Genomic DNA, 17,930 nt, shown 5'->3' on the forward strand with positions numbered 1-17,930 from the left:
CCCCATGAGGGAGCACAGCTGTGAGTTTACTGATACTAATTGGCATAAGAACAAATATAGCCAACTTTTACTGACCATTTGTAATGAGCTAGGATCTGTCTCTGCATTTTCTATGCACTTTTATAATATATACTCAGATTGGCCCTATGAATAAGATGTTTTTATCCTCATTTTATATTTGATAAAAATAAATGTACTCTTTTAAGGTCATGCATGAGTTACTGACAGGCCCAACATTCAGTGCAAGAACCACTTTAGTCTCAGAGCCACATATTTATTGATCAATGCTAAATATCAGTGTTCCTGTCATTTTTATATTTATTTCCAACATTAACGACAGTGTCTCTTATCTTTCACATTAGCGGTGTGACCCAGTGCAAGTTATTTAATCCCAGCAATTTGTTAGACAGAAAAGGATAAAAGCAATGTTTGGCACATAGTAAATGCTCACTAATACAAGATACTGATTAACTATTTGTTTATTTCCTTCATTTTCATGTAGACTTTAAGTGCTTATTCCTCTATCCAAATTTTAGTTTAATCTGAATATCTTTGGGGTATTTTCTAAGATTATCTGCTGGTTTTTCTCAGGTTATCTGATAGAGTATCCACTATACGATAAACAGTCTCAAAAATCATTATTTTCTATTACCATTAACCTATTATCATCATAAAGGACAGAATATCAGCTTGTTCATTAACTGAAAGGGCTCTGATGAAGACAGCAAGAATAACAAAATGTTGGACAAGCCAGCATTACCTGTTCACAAAACCATCTTCATTCTAGTTCTCCTTAAACATGGTCATGAGGCAATAATAAACTAGTCATATTTCACTGGGTTGTCTTTAGGGGAAAAACAATCCAGGGAAAGTTAAGACCCATGCTTCTGATACAATTTCCTTCAAGTAAACAGTTTCTAGCTGGTTCCTTTGTAATGACAGCAAAAGCAAGAGACACTATAAAAGTACTTAGCCCTGGGCAATGGTTGGGGTGATGTTTTGAACATAAACTAATCTAGGAGACTTCCTTCTTTGAACAAGAGACACAAAGAGTGTCCCAGAAGCAGTCACAACATGGTTCAAAGAAAAGGAAAAACAACAACAACAGCATAAGTAAATACATATTTCCTAAAGAGAAATGTCTAGATTATATAAGCATATTTTCTTATAGTCCCAGGTATGAGTAAGAAAAAGGCAGTTAATTTTATTTACTTATTCAATGATTAGCTTATCTAACTTTGGACAATTAAATGCCCCAAACATACCCTTCTTCAAGTTTAAAATGAATGTGCTGAGGTGTGTTTATTTTCCCTACCCTACTTATGTGAGCTAGAAATCACTTTGATAAAATATTCTTCTAAATCTTACAAATAAAAAATAGAAAATAAAAAAAAGCTTTCTATCATATCCAATATTAAGCAAACTTGCATTGTTGAAATAATGCTTATCTCCATGTAATGTACTTTTAAATGCTTTTAAATATTATCAATGCCACAATATCATGCTAGGACTCCTTCTAAAAACTTCATTTTTTACCTACTTCCAAAGCTAGAATTTCAAAGACACAAAGTCACAGTGCTGCTACAATCTTGGCTTGGGAAGGACCAGCAAGACAACTTAAGCCAAAAAACACAATCTACATCTTAGTAAAAATCACAATCCACAAAATTTCCATATGCAATCCAAACCATAGAAATGCATGTTTTGTAGGTTTTGCCCTGATTTCTCACTCATTATATTGGAAATATATGGCCACATCATTAAAATTATTCACAAATGTCACTGTACAAAGAAATGTAGTGTTCTGTTATCTTACCAACCTACAGTTGGCATTTAATGTCTTTGCTTTATTTTCTATTGTATGTCACATCATAATTGCTCTATACAAATGCATATTTCCTAATATCTAAAAATTTATTTATTATTACATTAGAAATGCATTGAAAAGTATGTTAATATATTAACTCTTTACACATTTTTTTAGGTAGGCTCCATGCCAAGGACAGGGCTAGAACTGGTGATCCTGGGATCACCCCAAGCTGAGATCATGAGTCATATGCTTACCTGACTGACCCACCCAGAAGCCCCACTCTTGACACATTTCTAAATCACTTCTCAGAAAGCTAATTTATACTTCTTTTAGGATGATAGTAAGTTATGCTTCTCACCATGAAATATTATTTTCAATGCCCAAATAACACAAAAATAATGGTTGGATATTCATTTGCTTTGTATTTATTTAATAACAAGTTAGGTGGAACATTTTCATATTCCTTAGTCATACGCTCAATTTCATGAGTTTTTTTTTGCACTGATATGTATTGGGGTGTGTGTGTTTGTGCAAATGCACATATACATAATTTACACACATGCTGATATATATATATATATAGAGAGAGAGAGAGATGTATATATATAAATATTATGATATACATATATGTTATGTAGTGTTTTCTTTGACACTAGCTGGGTGTCCAACAATTCCAAGTAACTCAATTCTGACACTATTTGGAGTTAAAATCACATCCACAACTTAAAAACTCGGTGCCACAAGACTCACTCCATTTCAGATACCACATGCAAATCCCAGACTACCTGCATTTGTGACCATCTGGCTATAAACTGGAGGTTCCCATGGTGCCCTGCTCAGGTTTGATAATTTCCTTATTTGGCTCACAGACTCAAGAAATCATTTTACTTATGTTTACCAGTTTATTATATAGCATACAACTCAGCAACAGCTAAATGGAAGAAATGCATATATTGGGTGCTAGAGGGCAAGGAAGATGTCATAGCGTCCAGGACATCTGTAAACATCTCATCATTGCAGGAAGTTGATTTGTTCACCAACTTAGAAAGTCTCTGAATTTCAGTGTTCAAAACTTACTTTTTATCAAGTTCAATCTCCAGCCACACCACTTTTCCTACTTAGAGGTCTGTGAGTGCAGATAAAAGAGCCAACTCTCTAACATTTGGTCTTTTTGATAACCAGCCCATCCTAAAGCAATCTAGAGGTTCCACCCTAAGTCACCTCATTAGCATAAACTCAGGTTTGGTTGGGAGCAGACAAATAACAGAAAACATTCCTATCACACAGGAAGTTCCAAGGGGATTTAGATGCTCTATGCCAGAAACCAGGGACAAAGACCAAATTATTTTATTATTTTTATTTTATTTTATTTTATTTTATTTTATTTTATTTTATTTTATTTTATTTTATTCTAATTATACAGCAATACTTGCCCTCCTTACTACCCATCACGGGGCCAAACCATCCACCACCCACCTCTCCTCTGAAACCCTCAGTTGGTTTCCCAGAGTCCATAGTATCTCATGGTTCATCTCACTCTTTGATTCCCCCCCTTCATTTTCCCCTTCCTCTCTTAATGTCCTCCATGCTATTTCTTATGTTCCACATATAAGTGAAACCATATGATAATTGTCTTTCTCTGCTTGATTTATTTCACCCAGCATAACACCCTACAGTTCCATTCATGTCGATGCAAATGGTGGGTATTCATGCTTTCTGATGGCTGAGTAATATTCCATTGAATATATGGACCACATCTTCTTTATCCATTCATCACCTGAAGGGCATCCCTGCTCCTTCCACAGTTTGGCTATTGTGGACAATGCTGGTATGAACATTGGGGTGCATTTGCCCCTTCTTTTCACTACATCTGTACCTTTGGAGTTAATACCCAGTAATGCAATTGCTGGATCATAGGGTAGCTCTATTTTTAACTTTTTGAGAAACCTCCAAACTCTTTTCCAAAGTGGTTGTACCAAATTGCGTTCCCACTGACAGTGTATTAGGGTTCCCATTTCTCCACATCCTCACCAACATTTTTTTGTTTCTTGCTTTGTCAATTTTTGCCATTCTAACTGGTATAACGTGGTATCTCAATGTGGTTTTGATTTAAATTTCCCTGATGGCTAAAGATGTTAACATTTTTTCATGTGTCTGTTAGCCATTCATATGTCTTCTTCGGAGAAGTGTCTGTTCATGTCGTCTGCCCATATTTTGACTTATTTGTTTTTTGCGTGTTGAGTTTGAGAAGTTCTTTATAGATCTTGGATAGCAGCCCTTTAAATGTAATGTCATTTGCAAATGTCTTCTCCCATTGCATGGGTTGCCTCTTTGTTTTGTTGACTGTTACCTTCACTGTGCAGAAGCTTTTTATCTTGATGAAGTCCCACAAGTTCATTTTTGCTTTTGTTTCCCTTGCCTTTGGAGACTTGTCTTGAAAGAAGTTCTTGTGGCCGTTGTTGAAGAGGTCAGTGCCTATGTTCTCCTCTAGGATTTTGATGGATTCCTCTCTCACCTTGACTCTTTCATCCATTTAGAGTTTATCTTTGTGTATGGTGTAAAAGAATCATCGAGTTTCATTCTTCTATATATAGCTGTCCAATTTTCCCAGCACCATTTATTGAAGAGACTGTCTTTTTTCCACTGGATGTTTTTTCCTGCTGTATCAAAGATTAGCTGCCCAAAGAGCCGAGGGTCCATTTCTGGGTTCTCTATTCTGTTCCATTGAACTACGTGTCTGTTTTTGTGCCAGTCCATGCTGTCTTGGTGATCACAGCATTGTAATATAGTTTGAAATCAGGCAACGTGATGCCCCCAGCTTTGTTTTTCTTTTTCAACATTTCCTTGGCAATTCAGGGTCTTTTCTGGTTCCATACGAATTTTAGGATTGTTTGTCCCAGCACTTTGAAAAATGCCATTGGTATTTTGATCGGGATGGCATTGAAAGTATAGATCACTCTGGGTAGTACAGACATTTTTAACAAGTTTGTTCTTCTGATCATAAGCAAGGAATGTTTTTCCATCTTTTTGTGTCTTCTTATATTTCTTTCATAAGTGTTCTGTAGTTTCTACAGTATAGGTCCTTTACCTATTTCCTTAGGTTTATTCCAAGGTATCTTATGGTTTTGGCTATTTTAAATGGAATCAACTCCCTAATTTCTCTTTCTATAGTTACATTGTTAGTGTATAGGAAAGGAACTGATTTCTGTGCATTGATTTTTTTATCCTGCCACATTACTGAATTGCTATATGAGTTCTAGTAATTTGAAAGTGGAGTCTTTTGGGTTATCCACATAAAGTATCATGTCATCTGTGAAGAGAGAGATTTTGACTACTTCTTTGCCACATTGGATACATTTTATTTCTTTTTGTTGTGTGATTGTTGAGGCTTGGACTTCTAGTACTATGTTGAACAATAGTGGTGAAAGTGGGCATCCTTGTCGTGTTTCTGATCTTAAGGGAAAGGCTTTCAGCTTTTCCCCATTGAGAATGATATTTGCTGTGGTCTTTGCATGGATGGTTTTTATGAAATTGAGGAATGGTCCCTCTATGCCTACACTCTGAAGAGTTTTAATCAGGAAAGGATGCTGTATTTTGTCAAAGGCTTTTTCTGCATCCATTGAGAGGATCATATGGTTCCTGTCTCTTCTCTTATTAATGTGTTCTCTCACACTGATTGATTTGAGAATGCTGAACCACACTTGCATCCCAGGGATAAATCCCACCTTGTTATGATGGATAATCCATTTAATGTATTGTTGAATCCTATTAGCTAGGATCTTCTTGAGTATTTTGGAGTTCATATTCATCAGGGATATTGGTCTGTAATTCTCCTTTTGGATGGGGTCTTTGCCTGGTTTTGGGATCAAGATAAAGCTGGCCTCATAGAATGAGATTGGAAGTTTTCCTTCTGTTTCTATTTTTTGGAACAGTTTCAGGAGAATAGGTATTATTTCATCTTTGAATGTTTGGTAGAATTCCCCAGGGAATCCATCAGGCCCTGGACTCAGTTTTTTGGGGAGGTTTTTGATGACCACTTTAATTTCTTTACTGGTTATTGATCTATTCAGATTGTCCATTTCTTCCAGTTTCAGTCTTCGTAGTTTATAGGTTTCTGGGAAGGCCTCCATTTCTTCCAGGTTGCTTAATGTATTGGCATATAGCTGTTGATAATAATTTCTAATAATTGTTTCTATTTCCTTGGTGTTAGTTGTGATCTCTCCCATTTCATTCATAATTTTATTAATTTTGGTCCTTTTTTTTTTTTGGATAAGTCTGGCCAGTAGTTTATTGCTCTTATTACTTCTTTCAAAGAACTAGCTTCTAGTTTCATTGATTGGTTCTCCTATTCTTTTGTTCTCTATTTCATTGATTTCTGCTCTAATTTTTATTATTTCCCTTCTCCTGCTTCGTTTAGGCTTTATTTGCTGTTCTTTCTCCAGCTCCTTTAGGTGTAAGGTTAGTTTATGTATTCAGGATTTTTCTATTTTTTGAGTGAGGCTTGGATGGCTATGTATTTCCCCCTTAGGACCACGTATGCAGTATCCCATAGGTTTTGGACCAATGTGTTTTCATTCTCATTAGTTTCCATGAATTGTTTAAGTTCTCTTTAACTTCCTGGTTGACTCAAACATTCTTAAGCAGGATGGTCTTAGCTACCAAGTATTTGAATTTCTTCCAAATTTTTTCTTGTGATTGAGTTCTAGTTTCAAAGCACTGTGGTCTGAGAATATGCAGGGAACAATCTCAGTCTTTTGGTATCAGTTGAGAACTGATATGTGACCCAGTATGTGGTCTATTCTGGAGAAAGTTCCATGTGCATTTGAGAGGAATGAGTATTCTTTTGTTCTAGGGTGGAATATTCTGTATTTATCTGTGTGGTCCATCTGCTCCAGTGTGTAAATAATTCAAAGCACTTGTTTCTTTGTTGATTTTATGCTTAAATGATCTGTCTATTGCTGATAGTGAAGTGTTGAGATCCCCCACTATTAACATATTATTATTAATATGGCTTATGTAGTTGGCTGCTCCCTTGTTGGGCCCATAGATAATTACAATTGTTAGATCTTCTGGTTGGATACACCCTTTAAGAATGGTATAGTGTCCTTCTGTATCTCTAACTGCAGTCTTTAGCTTGAAATCTAATTTATCTGAGATGAGAATTGCTACCCCAGCTTTCTTTTGAGGTCTGTTGGCATGAAAAATTGTTCTCCATCCCCTCACTTTCAGTCTGGAGATAACTTTAGGTTCAAAATGAGTCTCTTATAGACAGCATATGGATGGGTCACATCTTTTTATCCAATCTGCAACCTTGTGCCATTTCATGGGAGCATTTAGGTTGTTCACATTGAGAGTGACTATTAAAAAATAGGATTTTATTGTCATCATGTTCTCCGTAAAATCCTTGTTTGTATAGGTTGTCTCTGTAAATTTCTGTTCTATATCACTCTTGGGGTCTTTCTTCTTTTATAGAACCCCCCCCTTAATAAATTGCAGGGCCGGCTTGGTGGTCACATATTCTTTCAGTTTCTGCCATTCTTGGAAGCTCCTTGTTTCTCCATCCATTCTGAATGTATCCTTGGCTGCATGTTCTTCTCATTCACTACCCTGAATATGTCTTGCCAGCCCTTTCTGGCTTGCCAGGTCTCTGTGGACAGGTCTGCCATTATTCTGATGTTCCTCCCTCTGTACCTAAAGAAATCTCTTCCCCCTCACTGCTTTCTAGATTGTTTCCTTGGATCTAAGATTTGCAAATTGTACTATTATATGTCGTGGTGTCGGTCTGCTCTCATTGATTTTGGGAAGGGTCCTCTCTGCCCCTTGGACATGAATGCTTATTTCCTTCCCCAGATTAGGGGAGTTTTCTGCTATAATTTACTCAAATATATCTTCTAGACCTCTCTCTCTCTCCACCCCTTCAGAGATCCCAGAAATTCTGATATTGGAATGCTTCATTGACTCATTAATCTCTCTGTTTGATCCCTTGGGTTTAAAACTGTTTTTCGCATGCCACCTCAGGTTCCTTCTTTTCTATCATCTTTTCCTCTAGTTTACAAATTTGTTCTTTTGCCTCGTTTACCCTAGCAGTCAGATTATCCTGATTAGACTGTATTTCATTCATATCATTTTTCAGTTCATCTTGATTAGATTTCATTTTTGCCCTTAGAGATTCTATATTGTTGTTAATATTTTTCTCAAGCCTAGATATCACCCTCATAACTCTGAAGTCTATTTCTGACATCTTGGTTATATCCATATCCATTAGTTCTGTGGCAGAGGCCACAGTCGCTGCTTCTTTTCTTTGTTGGTGATTCCTTCTCTTAGTCATTCTGTTGAGGGATGGTTGAGGGAACGTACAGAGTCCAAAGAATTAAGCCCAACCCAAGCAAGATGCACCTGTTTTATAGGGACCTTATGGTTGTCAGCCTCTTGTTCTTCCAGCATGTCTTCTGGCAGAGGGGCCTGCAGTGCTGTTACTCTGGCATCCCTGTTTGGGCAGAGTTGCCCTACCCACTGTGGGGGGGATGGGCTCAATGAAAACTGGTTTTGGAGGGCTTTTGTTCTCTGGTGGCTTTCCCTGGCAGCTTTCCATGTCTCTTCTGAGAGTTACAGTAGAAGTGACCACATCCAAACCTCTGTCTTAGAACAGAGAGATCACAGTCTGCTCTTCACAAGCTCTCCAGGCCACAGTGTCTCCGTTTCTGTCTGTGCTGCTAAACACGGCAGTCTCCTGACTTGTGCACCCCACAGCAGCACTCCCAGCTGTCACTCCCAGGGCAGGGCGCGTCTCTGCCCTTTGTGCTTCTAAAACCACAAGTTATCCCCGGTTCACACGTGTGCCCCCATAGCTCCAGGTTTCAGTCTGGGGGGCTGCCCTAAAAGCCTTTCCCTGCCACTACCGGTCTGCGAGTCTGTGCTCAGTCCCCAGCACAGGAGGCTTTGCCTTCCCCGTGCAAGTTCACAGAGGGTCCCTCCCCCCTTCTGTTTATCTTCTGATATCTACCCACAGAATCACAGCTCCCCGCTTCATACCGCAAGACCAACCGTCAGAGATATTGTATTTGTAGAGATCCAGATATAGCTTCTTATATCTCAGGCTGATTTCACAGGTATTCTGAATAGTCTGGTTAAATTTCCAGCTCAGTTCAGGGGACTGGTTGAAACAGGGTCCCCTACTTCCCCACCATCTTTTTTCCTCCCCTCTATGTGGATTTCTTGAGTATTGATGATGTACAACAAATTGTCCTAGAGGACCAGCTGGATGTCCCAGCAGCAGTGGGAGATCCTCAGCCAGCAGACCAAATTATTTTTGTGTTACACCACACACACACACACACACACACACACACGCACATGCACACACACACACACACACACTCTTAGTGTATATTAATGAATGATTAAATAAGTTAATAAATTTATGTATTTACTCCATCATAGTTATAGTAAATATTTTTTCAGTTTAAATTATCTTTGAAAGGATGACATATTACTATATAGTGTAGTCAGTTACTAGTATGTTCCTCTGCAACTACATCATCATTTTCATGTCAGAATAAACTTATCTCAAGTTTACTAGTTACTTCCATTTTCTGCTTTATTTTCATTTCTTAAAATATTATATCTCAAAGTAAATATTTAAATTAAAATGTGAGATAATTGTGTACTTTTCTTCCTTTGATCAACTAATTTTTTAATGGTACCAGTTTAAAAATATTTTATTCTGTTTCTGAAAATTTTTAAGAAAAAAATAGACAAAGCTTATACTCTGTTTTATTATTGTGTCTTGTGGAAAGGCCAAATTTTTAACATATATTATGCTTTTGGAGGAAAAATTAGGCAAGATGGCCAATGAGCAAATAAATGTTTTAGTTTAATTATAGTCAAATTAATTATCCTTGAGACTTACAGAAAGATGAAATTCTTGGTTTTTTTTTTTTTTTTGGCTTTCCTTGTTATTCTTATTAGTCAGGTTGTTCTCACATAGTTTCTTGGTGTATTATCTGTACTTTTATGTTCTTTGTTTACACAAATTTTTTAAAGATCAGATCCTGGCTTAACAGAGAGATTTAGATTCTCAAGTGTGAGAACACAAGTTTAAATACAGCAAAATTTATAATAAAACAATGATAGTGAAGCAATAAAAATTCTGATGTTTGAATTTGATGATCATGATACAGTAACCAAAATTTGTAACATTAATTATAAATGAAAACTCTTTAGGTCTCTCTCCTTCTCTCCCTCTCTCCAGGAGGAACAGTTCTATATCTCAGTGTAGATTCACTATGTCCATGGGAGGAAGTGAGTTCAGGGTTTTCCCAGACCGCCATCTTGGACGTCATCCTCTCTCTCTTTTTTTCTCTCTCTCATGCACAAGCACTTACATACACAGACACTCAGATACAAACATATATGGAATGAAGTAAAATTTTTTTTACCTTATTTACTCCACACATAGTGCCATTGTTCATTCTGGTAGCATCCACAACTGAACCTCTTGCTTCAGGTCTTAAATACCCTGACAAACAGATATGGCCTCCAAGGTAAGTATATTGAACATCATAATTTGTTACTAGTACTATTTTTGAATGTGTCCAGTGACAAACTATCGTTCCACAAAGGGTATTCCTGGCAATAAAAGGCAGAGAAAAAGCTCATATGTCACTTAGAGACACAATATGTTTAGTAAATAACAGTTCAAAGCATGAAGAGAATTCAAAATATTACTCAAATTGTAACATCAAAGTTATTCAGAGCATACATCATCTTATAAAGTATAACAAATTCATCTGTATATATGAGGTCCATCTCTCATTTGTATTAACTTATTTTTGAACACACACACATGCATTTGAAAAAGTAAGGTTATCTAAATACACACCCAAAATCACATTTTTTTCCACAGTTTCCAAAAATATCTTGTTGAAAATTCACTTCTTGTGTACATAGATAAGTAGAAACTTTAGCAACTGAAAATATAAAGTTACAATTACTCATTTTAATAAAAATTAATATAGGGACATCTAGACAGTAGCAGTGCTCAGTCAGGGTCATCTACTATAAATTTTTAGTGTCGTCTCTGGCCATAAAAGGAGAAACACTAAAAACTACCCACTTGAGAAAAGGAAAATTATATCATAGGCAGAAATGATTAAGAAAGCAGTCATTTGCTCTCTTATCTACAATTCTAATATTCTACTCTTCTTCGCACCAATCACCTGAAATTTGATTAATACCTTTTTTTTTGTCCTGTACTTATTAGGTCTATTTTGCCTCTTTACATAGTTCAATGTCACATTGATTCACAATTTTAATTTCAAATTAGAATTTACACAAACAATACCTTTTATGATGGCTATTGGGTGGATTACTGACTTTAGGAAAATACAGTTTGAAAATGAACCCCAGAAAAAAAAGATACAAGTATTACATTTTCCAAATAATTTTGCACACTGTACATCTGGATCTTGGCATACTCCTTCAAAGCAATAGGCAGTCTTATTATTGCATGGTTCTAAATCAGCAGATTTCACATCAGGTACGCAAGCTGTAGAAGATCCATTGCAATATTCTGGAAAATCACATGGATCTGTCATTTTCCTACATAAACGTCCTCTTTCCGCTATCTGTGAGACAAAGAAAAATCAGTATTTTTTTAAAGTCGTAAACCAAAAATGTAAAAAAACTTAAGCAAGAGTAGTGTATTTCTGTCACTTCCATTATTATTACATTTTTACTTAAAGTCAAATTATGAATTTACTTAAAACCCCAGAGAAATAGATTGGAAAAAACCCAAATGTGAATCAGTGGATGAATAGATAGACAAATCGTGGTATATTCACACAATGGAATATTTTCAGCCATTTAAAGGAGTACTGATACATATGCTCCAAGGTGGATGAACCTTCAACGCTATGTTAAGTGAAGAAAGCCAGACACAACAGCTCACGTATTCTGTACTTTTACTTATATGAAATATCCAGAATAGGTTACTCCAGACAGAAAAAAATTGATGATTGCCAGGGACTGACGGGAAGGGAGAAAGGAGAACATGGGCTTAAAGGGCTAGGAGTCTCCTGTTTGAGTGAGGAACATGTTTTGGAACTAGATAGAGGTGGCAGTTGTATGACATTGTGAATGTACTGAATGCCGCTAAGTTGTTCACCTGAAATGGCAAGTGTCATGGTACATGATTTTCACTCTAATGTTTTTAAAGGCTCTGCCAAATGTAGGAATTATCCCGTGTCTAAGGGAAGGGCAAGGGACTGTGTAGAAAAGCTTTTGTGCTCAATCTTGCTGATTTGGAGACAAAGGCCAAGATGAGAGCCCTGGGGAAGGGAAGAGAGACAAGGTTTACTGCTAAGTAGTAGAAACTCTAGGCTTGCCTCTATATTCGTGCTTGAAGACAAGTGACCACTGGCTTTAATTACTAGCACACAGAATGAAGAAGAGCACACATAGAACGAAGTAGAATGACGTTAGAAGATATTTCATTGACAGAGAACCTGGCAAATCTGAAATCTGGCAATCAAGATCTCTAAGTAATCAGCTTCTATAATTGTCGCTGACTCCTGAACGTGACACAGAAAAGGCAAGGTGCTACAATGAAGTGATCCCCAAAAGACAAATCTTACTCAGTGTCCTTTCAGTGTAGCTATAAAGGAAAATTGAATGGAAAACTTCTCAAGGGAAGTCAAGGATTCAATCTACTTCTGGGGCCAGGAGTTCTTGCAAAGTTAAACCTCAGTATCAGACATGCTACATGTTGCTGACTATTTTACTTGGACTCCTTTTATGCTGTTCTCAAAATGAGATTATTATTGTTTGTTTATTCAAACGTTGTATGTCAACTGTGTGTTGGGTGGCTTATTTGTAATTTTGTCATAAGTTGTTTGATCATGAAGAGCTAAATTCAGGTATGACCAAGAGGAATTCATAGTGTCCAAATAATCTGAAATCAATATTGAATATCTGGATGGGGCCAGAGTAGATTAAAAATAATGCAGTGAAAAGGACAGCTAAGGAGGTTGAAGAGATTTAAAGATATCCTCAGAACATGGAAGTGAACTATGTATGAATCAGATATTTAAAGTTACATATTCAAAAGTTGTGTAAAAAAACAGTTTTAAAAATGCTACAAAAAAGAACACACAAGAACACAAAAAATTATGGAAGGAAATCATGTAGTATTTTGAAAGCTTACCAGACAAGTTTTTCTATCACAGCATGGTCCATTGCCACACTCTGCATATCCAATCAGAGTACAATCTACAGGGTTACAACATTTTTTATGAGTGCATTCCTACAAGCGAATATAAGAGTTACATAATAGGAATCTTCAATCAAATAAATAATTGTATTTATTGTCAAAATATACAACATATTTCACCAAGTTAATTACTTGGGGAATACTTTTCTATTTTACTAAACCTCCTCAAGATACCATCTTGGGAATACACAACAATTTATGCATGTGACAAAAATATAGAGATTCTAAATTATAATATCTTATTATCATAAATAATGTTTCAAAGAAAAAAGTTTGTCATTATTTTTTTCCCTGTAAGACATTATATTAAACATTAATTCCAAAAATTATTAGATAATAGAGCACAAAAATATTAATAACTCTTCATAAGATACTATTTTCTTTTTTCCATATAGTAAACGAGTGATGTTTCACAAGACTGATAGTAATGTTTAAAAATTAGTAAAGTGGATAGGCAAAAATAACTGTTTATATTTGTTTCAATATTATTATTTTTGTTACTCGTGTGCTGAAAATTTTACATATCTGCACATTATGGTTTATTTTGTATTTCTGTGTCTATATTTATGTTGATGAATTCCTCTATTTCCTTTATTTATAAGCTTTATATTAATGATATTAACTCCTGGCCACCAACATAGCATCACTACATTTTAAAATTTGTCATGACAATTTACTTTTGATTTTTTTTTCCTCTGCTAACTTCTTGATATTGTGATATTGTGAAAACCATAATTTTTTTTTCTGGTTTTGTTCTTTAAGATTATGGATAAAACTTACTCCACCCTAACCCCACTAAATATGTGAGTTTATAGTATGTGTGTAAAATGTTAGTGTTATATATACGTATTCATTTATTTTCATTTTACATTGAATTTTTTTATTTAAGTATAGTTCACAGAATGTTACATTCATTTCAGGTGTACAACTTTGTGCTTTGACAAGTTTATACATTATGCTAGGTCAGTAAGTGTAGCTACCATAAGTCCCCATACATCATTCTAATAATATCATTGACTATATTCCTTATGCTATGCCTTTTATTCCTGTAACTTATTCATTCCATAACTGGAAACCTATATCTCTCTTTCGCATCACCCATTTTGTCCAACCATTCACCATCCACCCCTCTGGGAACCATCAGTTTGTTTCTCTGTATTTATTGGTCTGATTTTGCTTTCTGTTTACACATGTGACTTTCTTTTTTTTTTTTAGATTACACTTATGAGTGCAATCATATGGCATTTGTCTTTCTCAGTCTGACTGATTTCACTTAGAAAAATGACCTCTAGGTATATCCATGTTGTCTCAAATGGAAGAATCTCAACCTTTTCACAGCTGCATAATATCCCATTGTGTGTATGTGTGTGTGTGTGTGTGTGTGTACACCAATTTTTCTTATCCATTCATGCATTGATGGACACTTAAATAGCTTCCATCTCTTGGTTATTGTAGATAATGTTGTGATAAATGTAGGGGTGCATGTATCTTTTTGAATTAGTGTTTTTGTTTTCTTTGGGTAAATGATAGTAGTGGAATTATTGGATCATACGAATTTCTATTTTAAATTTTTCAAGGTACCTTCATACTGTATTTCACAGAGCCTGCACCAATATAAATTCCCACCAACAGTCTACAAGTGTTCCTTTTTCTCCACATCCTCACCACTATTTGTTATTTCTTGTCCTTTTGATTGTTACCCATTCTTTCTGGTGTAAGGTCATATGTCATTGTGACTTTGATTTGCATTTCCCTGATGATTAGTGATGTTGAGCATCTTTTCATGTGTCCATTGGTCATCTGGATGTCTTCTTTGGAAAAATGTCTATTCACCTTTAAATCAGATTTTTTTTTTGGTGTTGAATTATATCAATTCTATATATATTTTGGATATTAACTCCTTATCAGATATATCATTTGCAAATATCTTGTCCCATGAATAGGTTGCCTTTTTGGTTTTTTTCTTTATTTTAATTTCAGTATAATTAACATACCATGTCATATTAGTTTCAGATTCCATACATCACCCAGTACCTATCACAACAAGGGCACTCCTTAAGCCCCATCACCTATTTAACTCATCCCCTCACCACCTCCCCTCTGCTAAACATCTGTTTCTTCTATTTAGTTAAGAGTCTATTTCTTGGTTTTCAAGGATGTGGAGAAAGGGGAACTCTTTTGTACCATTGGTGGGAATGCAAACAGGTGCATCCACTCTGGGAAACAGTATGGAGGTTCTTCAAAAAGTTAAACATAGAACTAGCTTGTTACCCAGCAATTATATTACAAGGTATTTACTCAAAGAATACAAAGACACTAATTCCAAGGGATTCATGCACCAATGTTAATAGCAGCATTATCTACAATAGCCAAAATATGGAAGCAGCCCAAGTGTCTATTGATTTATGAATAGATAAAGGTGTGGCATATATTTATGGTGGAATATTACTAAGTCATGAAAAGGAATTAAATCTTTCCAATTGCAATGACATGGATGGATCTAGAGTATTATGCTAAGAGAAATAAGTCAGAGAAATAAAAATATATGATTTCACTTATTTATGGAATTTAAGGAACAAAACAAATGAACAAAGGGAAAAAAGAGAGAGAGAGAGAGAAACCAAGAAACAGACTCTTAACTATAGAGAACAAACTGATAGTTACCAGAAGGGAGCTGGGCAGGGTGATGTGTTAAATAGGTGGTGGGACTAAGGACTACACTTGTTTTGATGTGCACCGGGTGATGTATAGAATTGTTCAATCATTATATTGTACACCTGAAACTAATATTACACTATGTGTTAACTGGAATATAATTATTTTAAAAAGTCTATCTTGGGGCGCCTGGGTGACTCAGTCATTAAGTGTCTGCCTTCGGCTCAGGGCATGATCCCAGCATTATGGGATCAAGCCCTGCATCGGGCTCCTCCACTGTGAGCCTGCTTCTTCCTCTCCCACTCCCCCTGCTTGTGTTCTCTCTCTCTCTGTCAAATAAATAAATATAATCTTTAAAAAAATTAAAAAGTCTATTTTGTCTGATGCAAGTATTGCTACTTTGGGTTTCTTTTGCATTCCATTTGCATGATTAGTGTTTCTTTATCCCCTCACTTTCAATCTACAGGTATCTTCAGGTCTGAAATGAATCCCTTGTAGGCAGCATGTGGATGGGTCTTTTTTTTTTTATCCACTCTGACACCTTCTGACTCTTGATTGTTTAGTCCACTTATATTCAAAGTAATTATTGATAGGTATGTATTTATTACCATTTTGTTACTTGATTTGTGGTTGTTTTGGTACCTTTTCTCTGATCTCTTCTTTTTATCTCTTCCATGGCATGCTGGTTTTCTCTAGTGACATACTAAATATCTTTTAGTGAATATCTTACTCTATTTTTGGCATATCTATTACTGTTTTTTGATTTGTGTTACTATTCAATTTATATATAACATCTTCTGCAATTAGCAGTCTATATTAAACTGATGGTCACTTAATTTTGAATTCATTCTTCACTCCTCTCCCCTACACATTTCAGATATTTGGCACCATATTTTATATCCTATTACTTTATGAATACCTTGATTGACTTTTACAGAAACACTTATTTTTACTGCTTTTTTGTTTTATTTTCCATGTTCTTACTTATGGTCTTTCATTTCCATTCAACGGGACCTCTTTAATATTTCTTGTAAAGCTGGTTCAGTGATAATAAAATCCTTTAGTTTTTTATTGAGAAGGTACATCTCCTCTCTTCTGAATGATAGCCTTGCTGTATAGAGTATTCTTGGATACAGATTTTTCCCTCAGCACTTTGAATACATCATGCCACTCCCTTCTGGCCTATGAAACTCCTGCTGAAAAGTCACCTTACAGCCTTATGGGGTTTCCTTTGTATGTAACTGGCTTTAATTCTCTTATAACCTTTCAAATTCTTTTTTTTTTAATAATAATATTTTTTATTATATTGTGTTAGTCACCGTACATTACATCCCTGGTTTTTGATGTAAAGTTCCATGATTCATTAGTTGTGTATAACACCCAGTGCACCATGCAATATGTGCCCTCCTTACTACCCATCACCAGCCTATCCCATTCCCCCACCCCCCTCCCCTCTGAAGCCCTCAGTTAGTTTCTATGAGTCCATAGTCTCTCGTGCTTCATTCCCCCTTCAGATTACTCCCCCTTTCTTTATCCTTTTCTTCTCCTACCAATCTTCCTACTTCTTATGTTCCGTAGATGAGTGACACCATATAATTATTGTCTTTCTCTGCTAGACTTATTTCACTTAGCATTATCTCCTCCAGTCCCGTCTGTGTTGCAGCAAATGTTGAGAAAACTTTCTTTTTGATGGCTGAGTATTATTCCATTTTATATATGGACCACATCTTCTTAATCCAGTCATCTGTTGAAGGGCATCTCAGTTCCTTCCACAATTTAGCTATTGTGGACAATGCTGCTATGAACATTGGGGTGCTTATGGCCCTTTTCTTCACTATGTCTGTATCTTTGGGGTAAATACCCAGTAGTGCAATTGCTGGGTCATAGGGTAGCTCAATTTTTAACTTTTTAAGGGACTTCTATGCTGTTTTCCAGAGTGGTTGTATCAGCTTGCATTCCCACCAACAATGTAGGAGGGATCCCCTTTCTCCACATCCTCTCCAGCAATTGTTGTTTCTTGCCTTGTCAATTTTTGCCATTCTAACTGGCATAAGGTGGTATCTCAGTGTGGTTTTGATTTGAGTTTCCCTGATGGCTAATGATTTTGAACATTTTTCATGTGTCTGTTAGCCATTTGTATGTCTTCATTGGAAAACTGTCTGTTCATATCTTCTGCCCATTTTATGATTTGTTTAT

The 17,930-nt window shown here is 35.9% G+C and overlaps 1 protein-coding gene across 1 annotated transcript in view; it reads right to left on the reverse strand.

Annotated features, from left to right (window-relative positions):
* LOC103659149 (A disintegrin and metallopeptidase domain 3-like) overlaps positions 1-17,930 on the reverse strand; it is a 122,477-nt gene that overhangs the window by 25,107 nt on the left and 79,440 nt on the right. The window contains exons 13-16 of the mRNA XM_040643169.1: positions 13,014-13,112; positions 11,241-11,436; positions 10,692-10,779; positions 10,249-10,438 (exon numbers count right to left, since the gene is read on the reverse strand). Of these exons, the coding sequence (XP_040499103.1) occupies positions 10,249-10,438; positions 10,692-10,779; positions 11,241-11,436; positions 13,014-13,112 (573 nt within the window). The remainder of the gene's footprint in view (positions 1-10,248; positions 10,439-10,691; positions 10,780-11,240; positions 11,437-13,013; positions 13,113-17,930) is intronic.

This window comes from Ursus maritimus, unplaced genomic scaffold (assembly GCF_017311325.1).
Source record: "Ursus maritimus isolate PB19 unplaced genomic scaffold, ASM1731132v1 scaffold_28, whole genome shotgun sequence".
Classification (NCBI taxonomy): domain Eukaryota; kingdom Metazoa; phylum Chordata; class Mammalia; order Carnivora; family Ursidae; genus Ursus; species Ursus maritimus.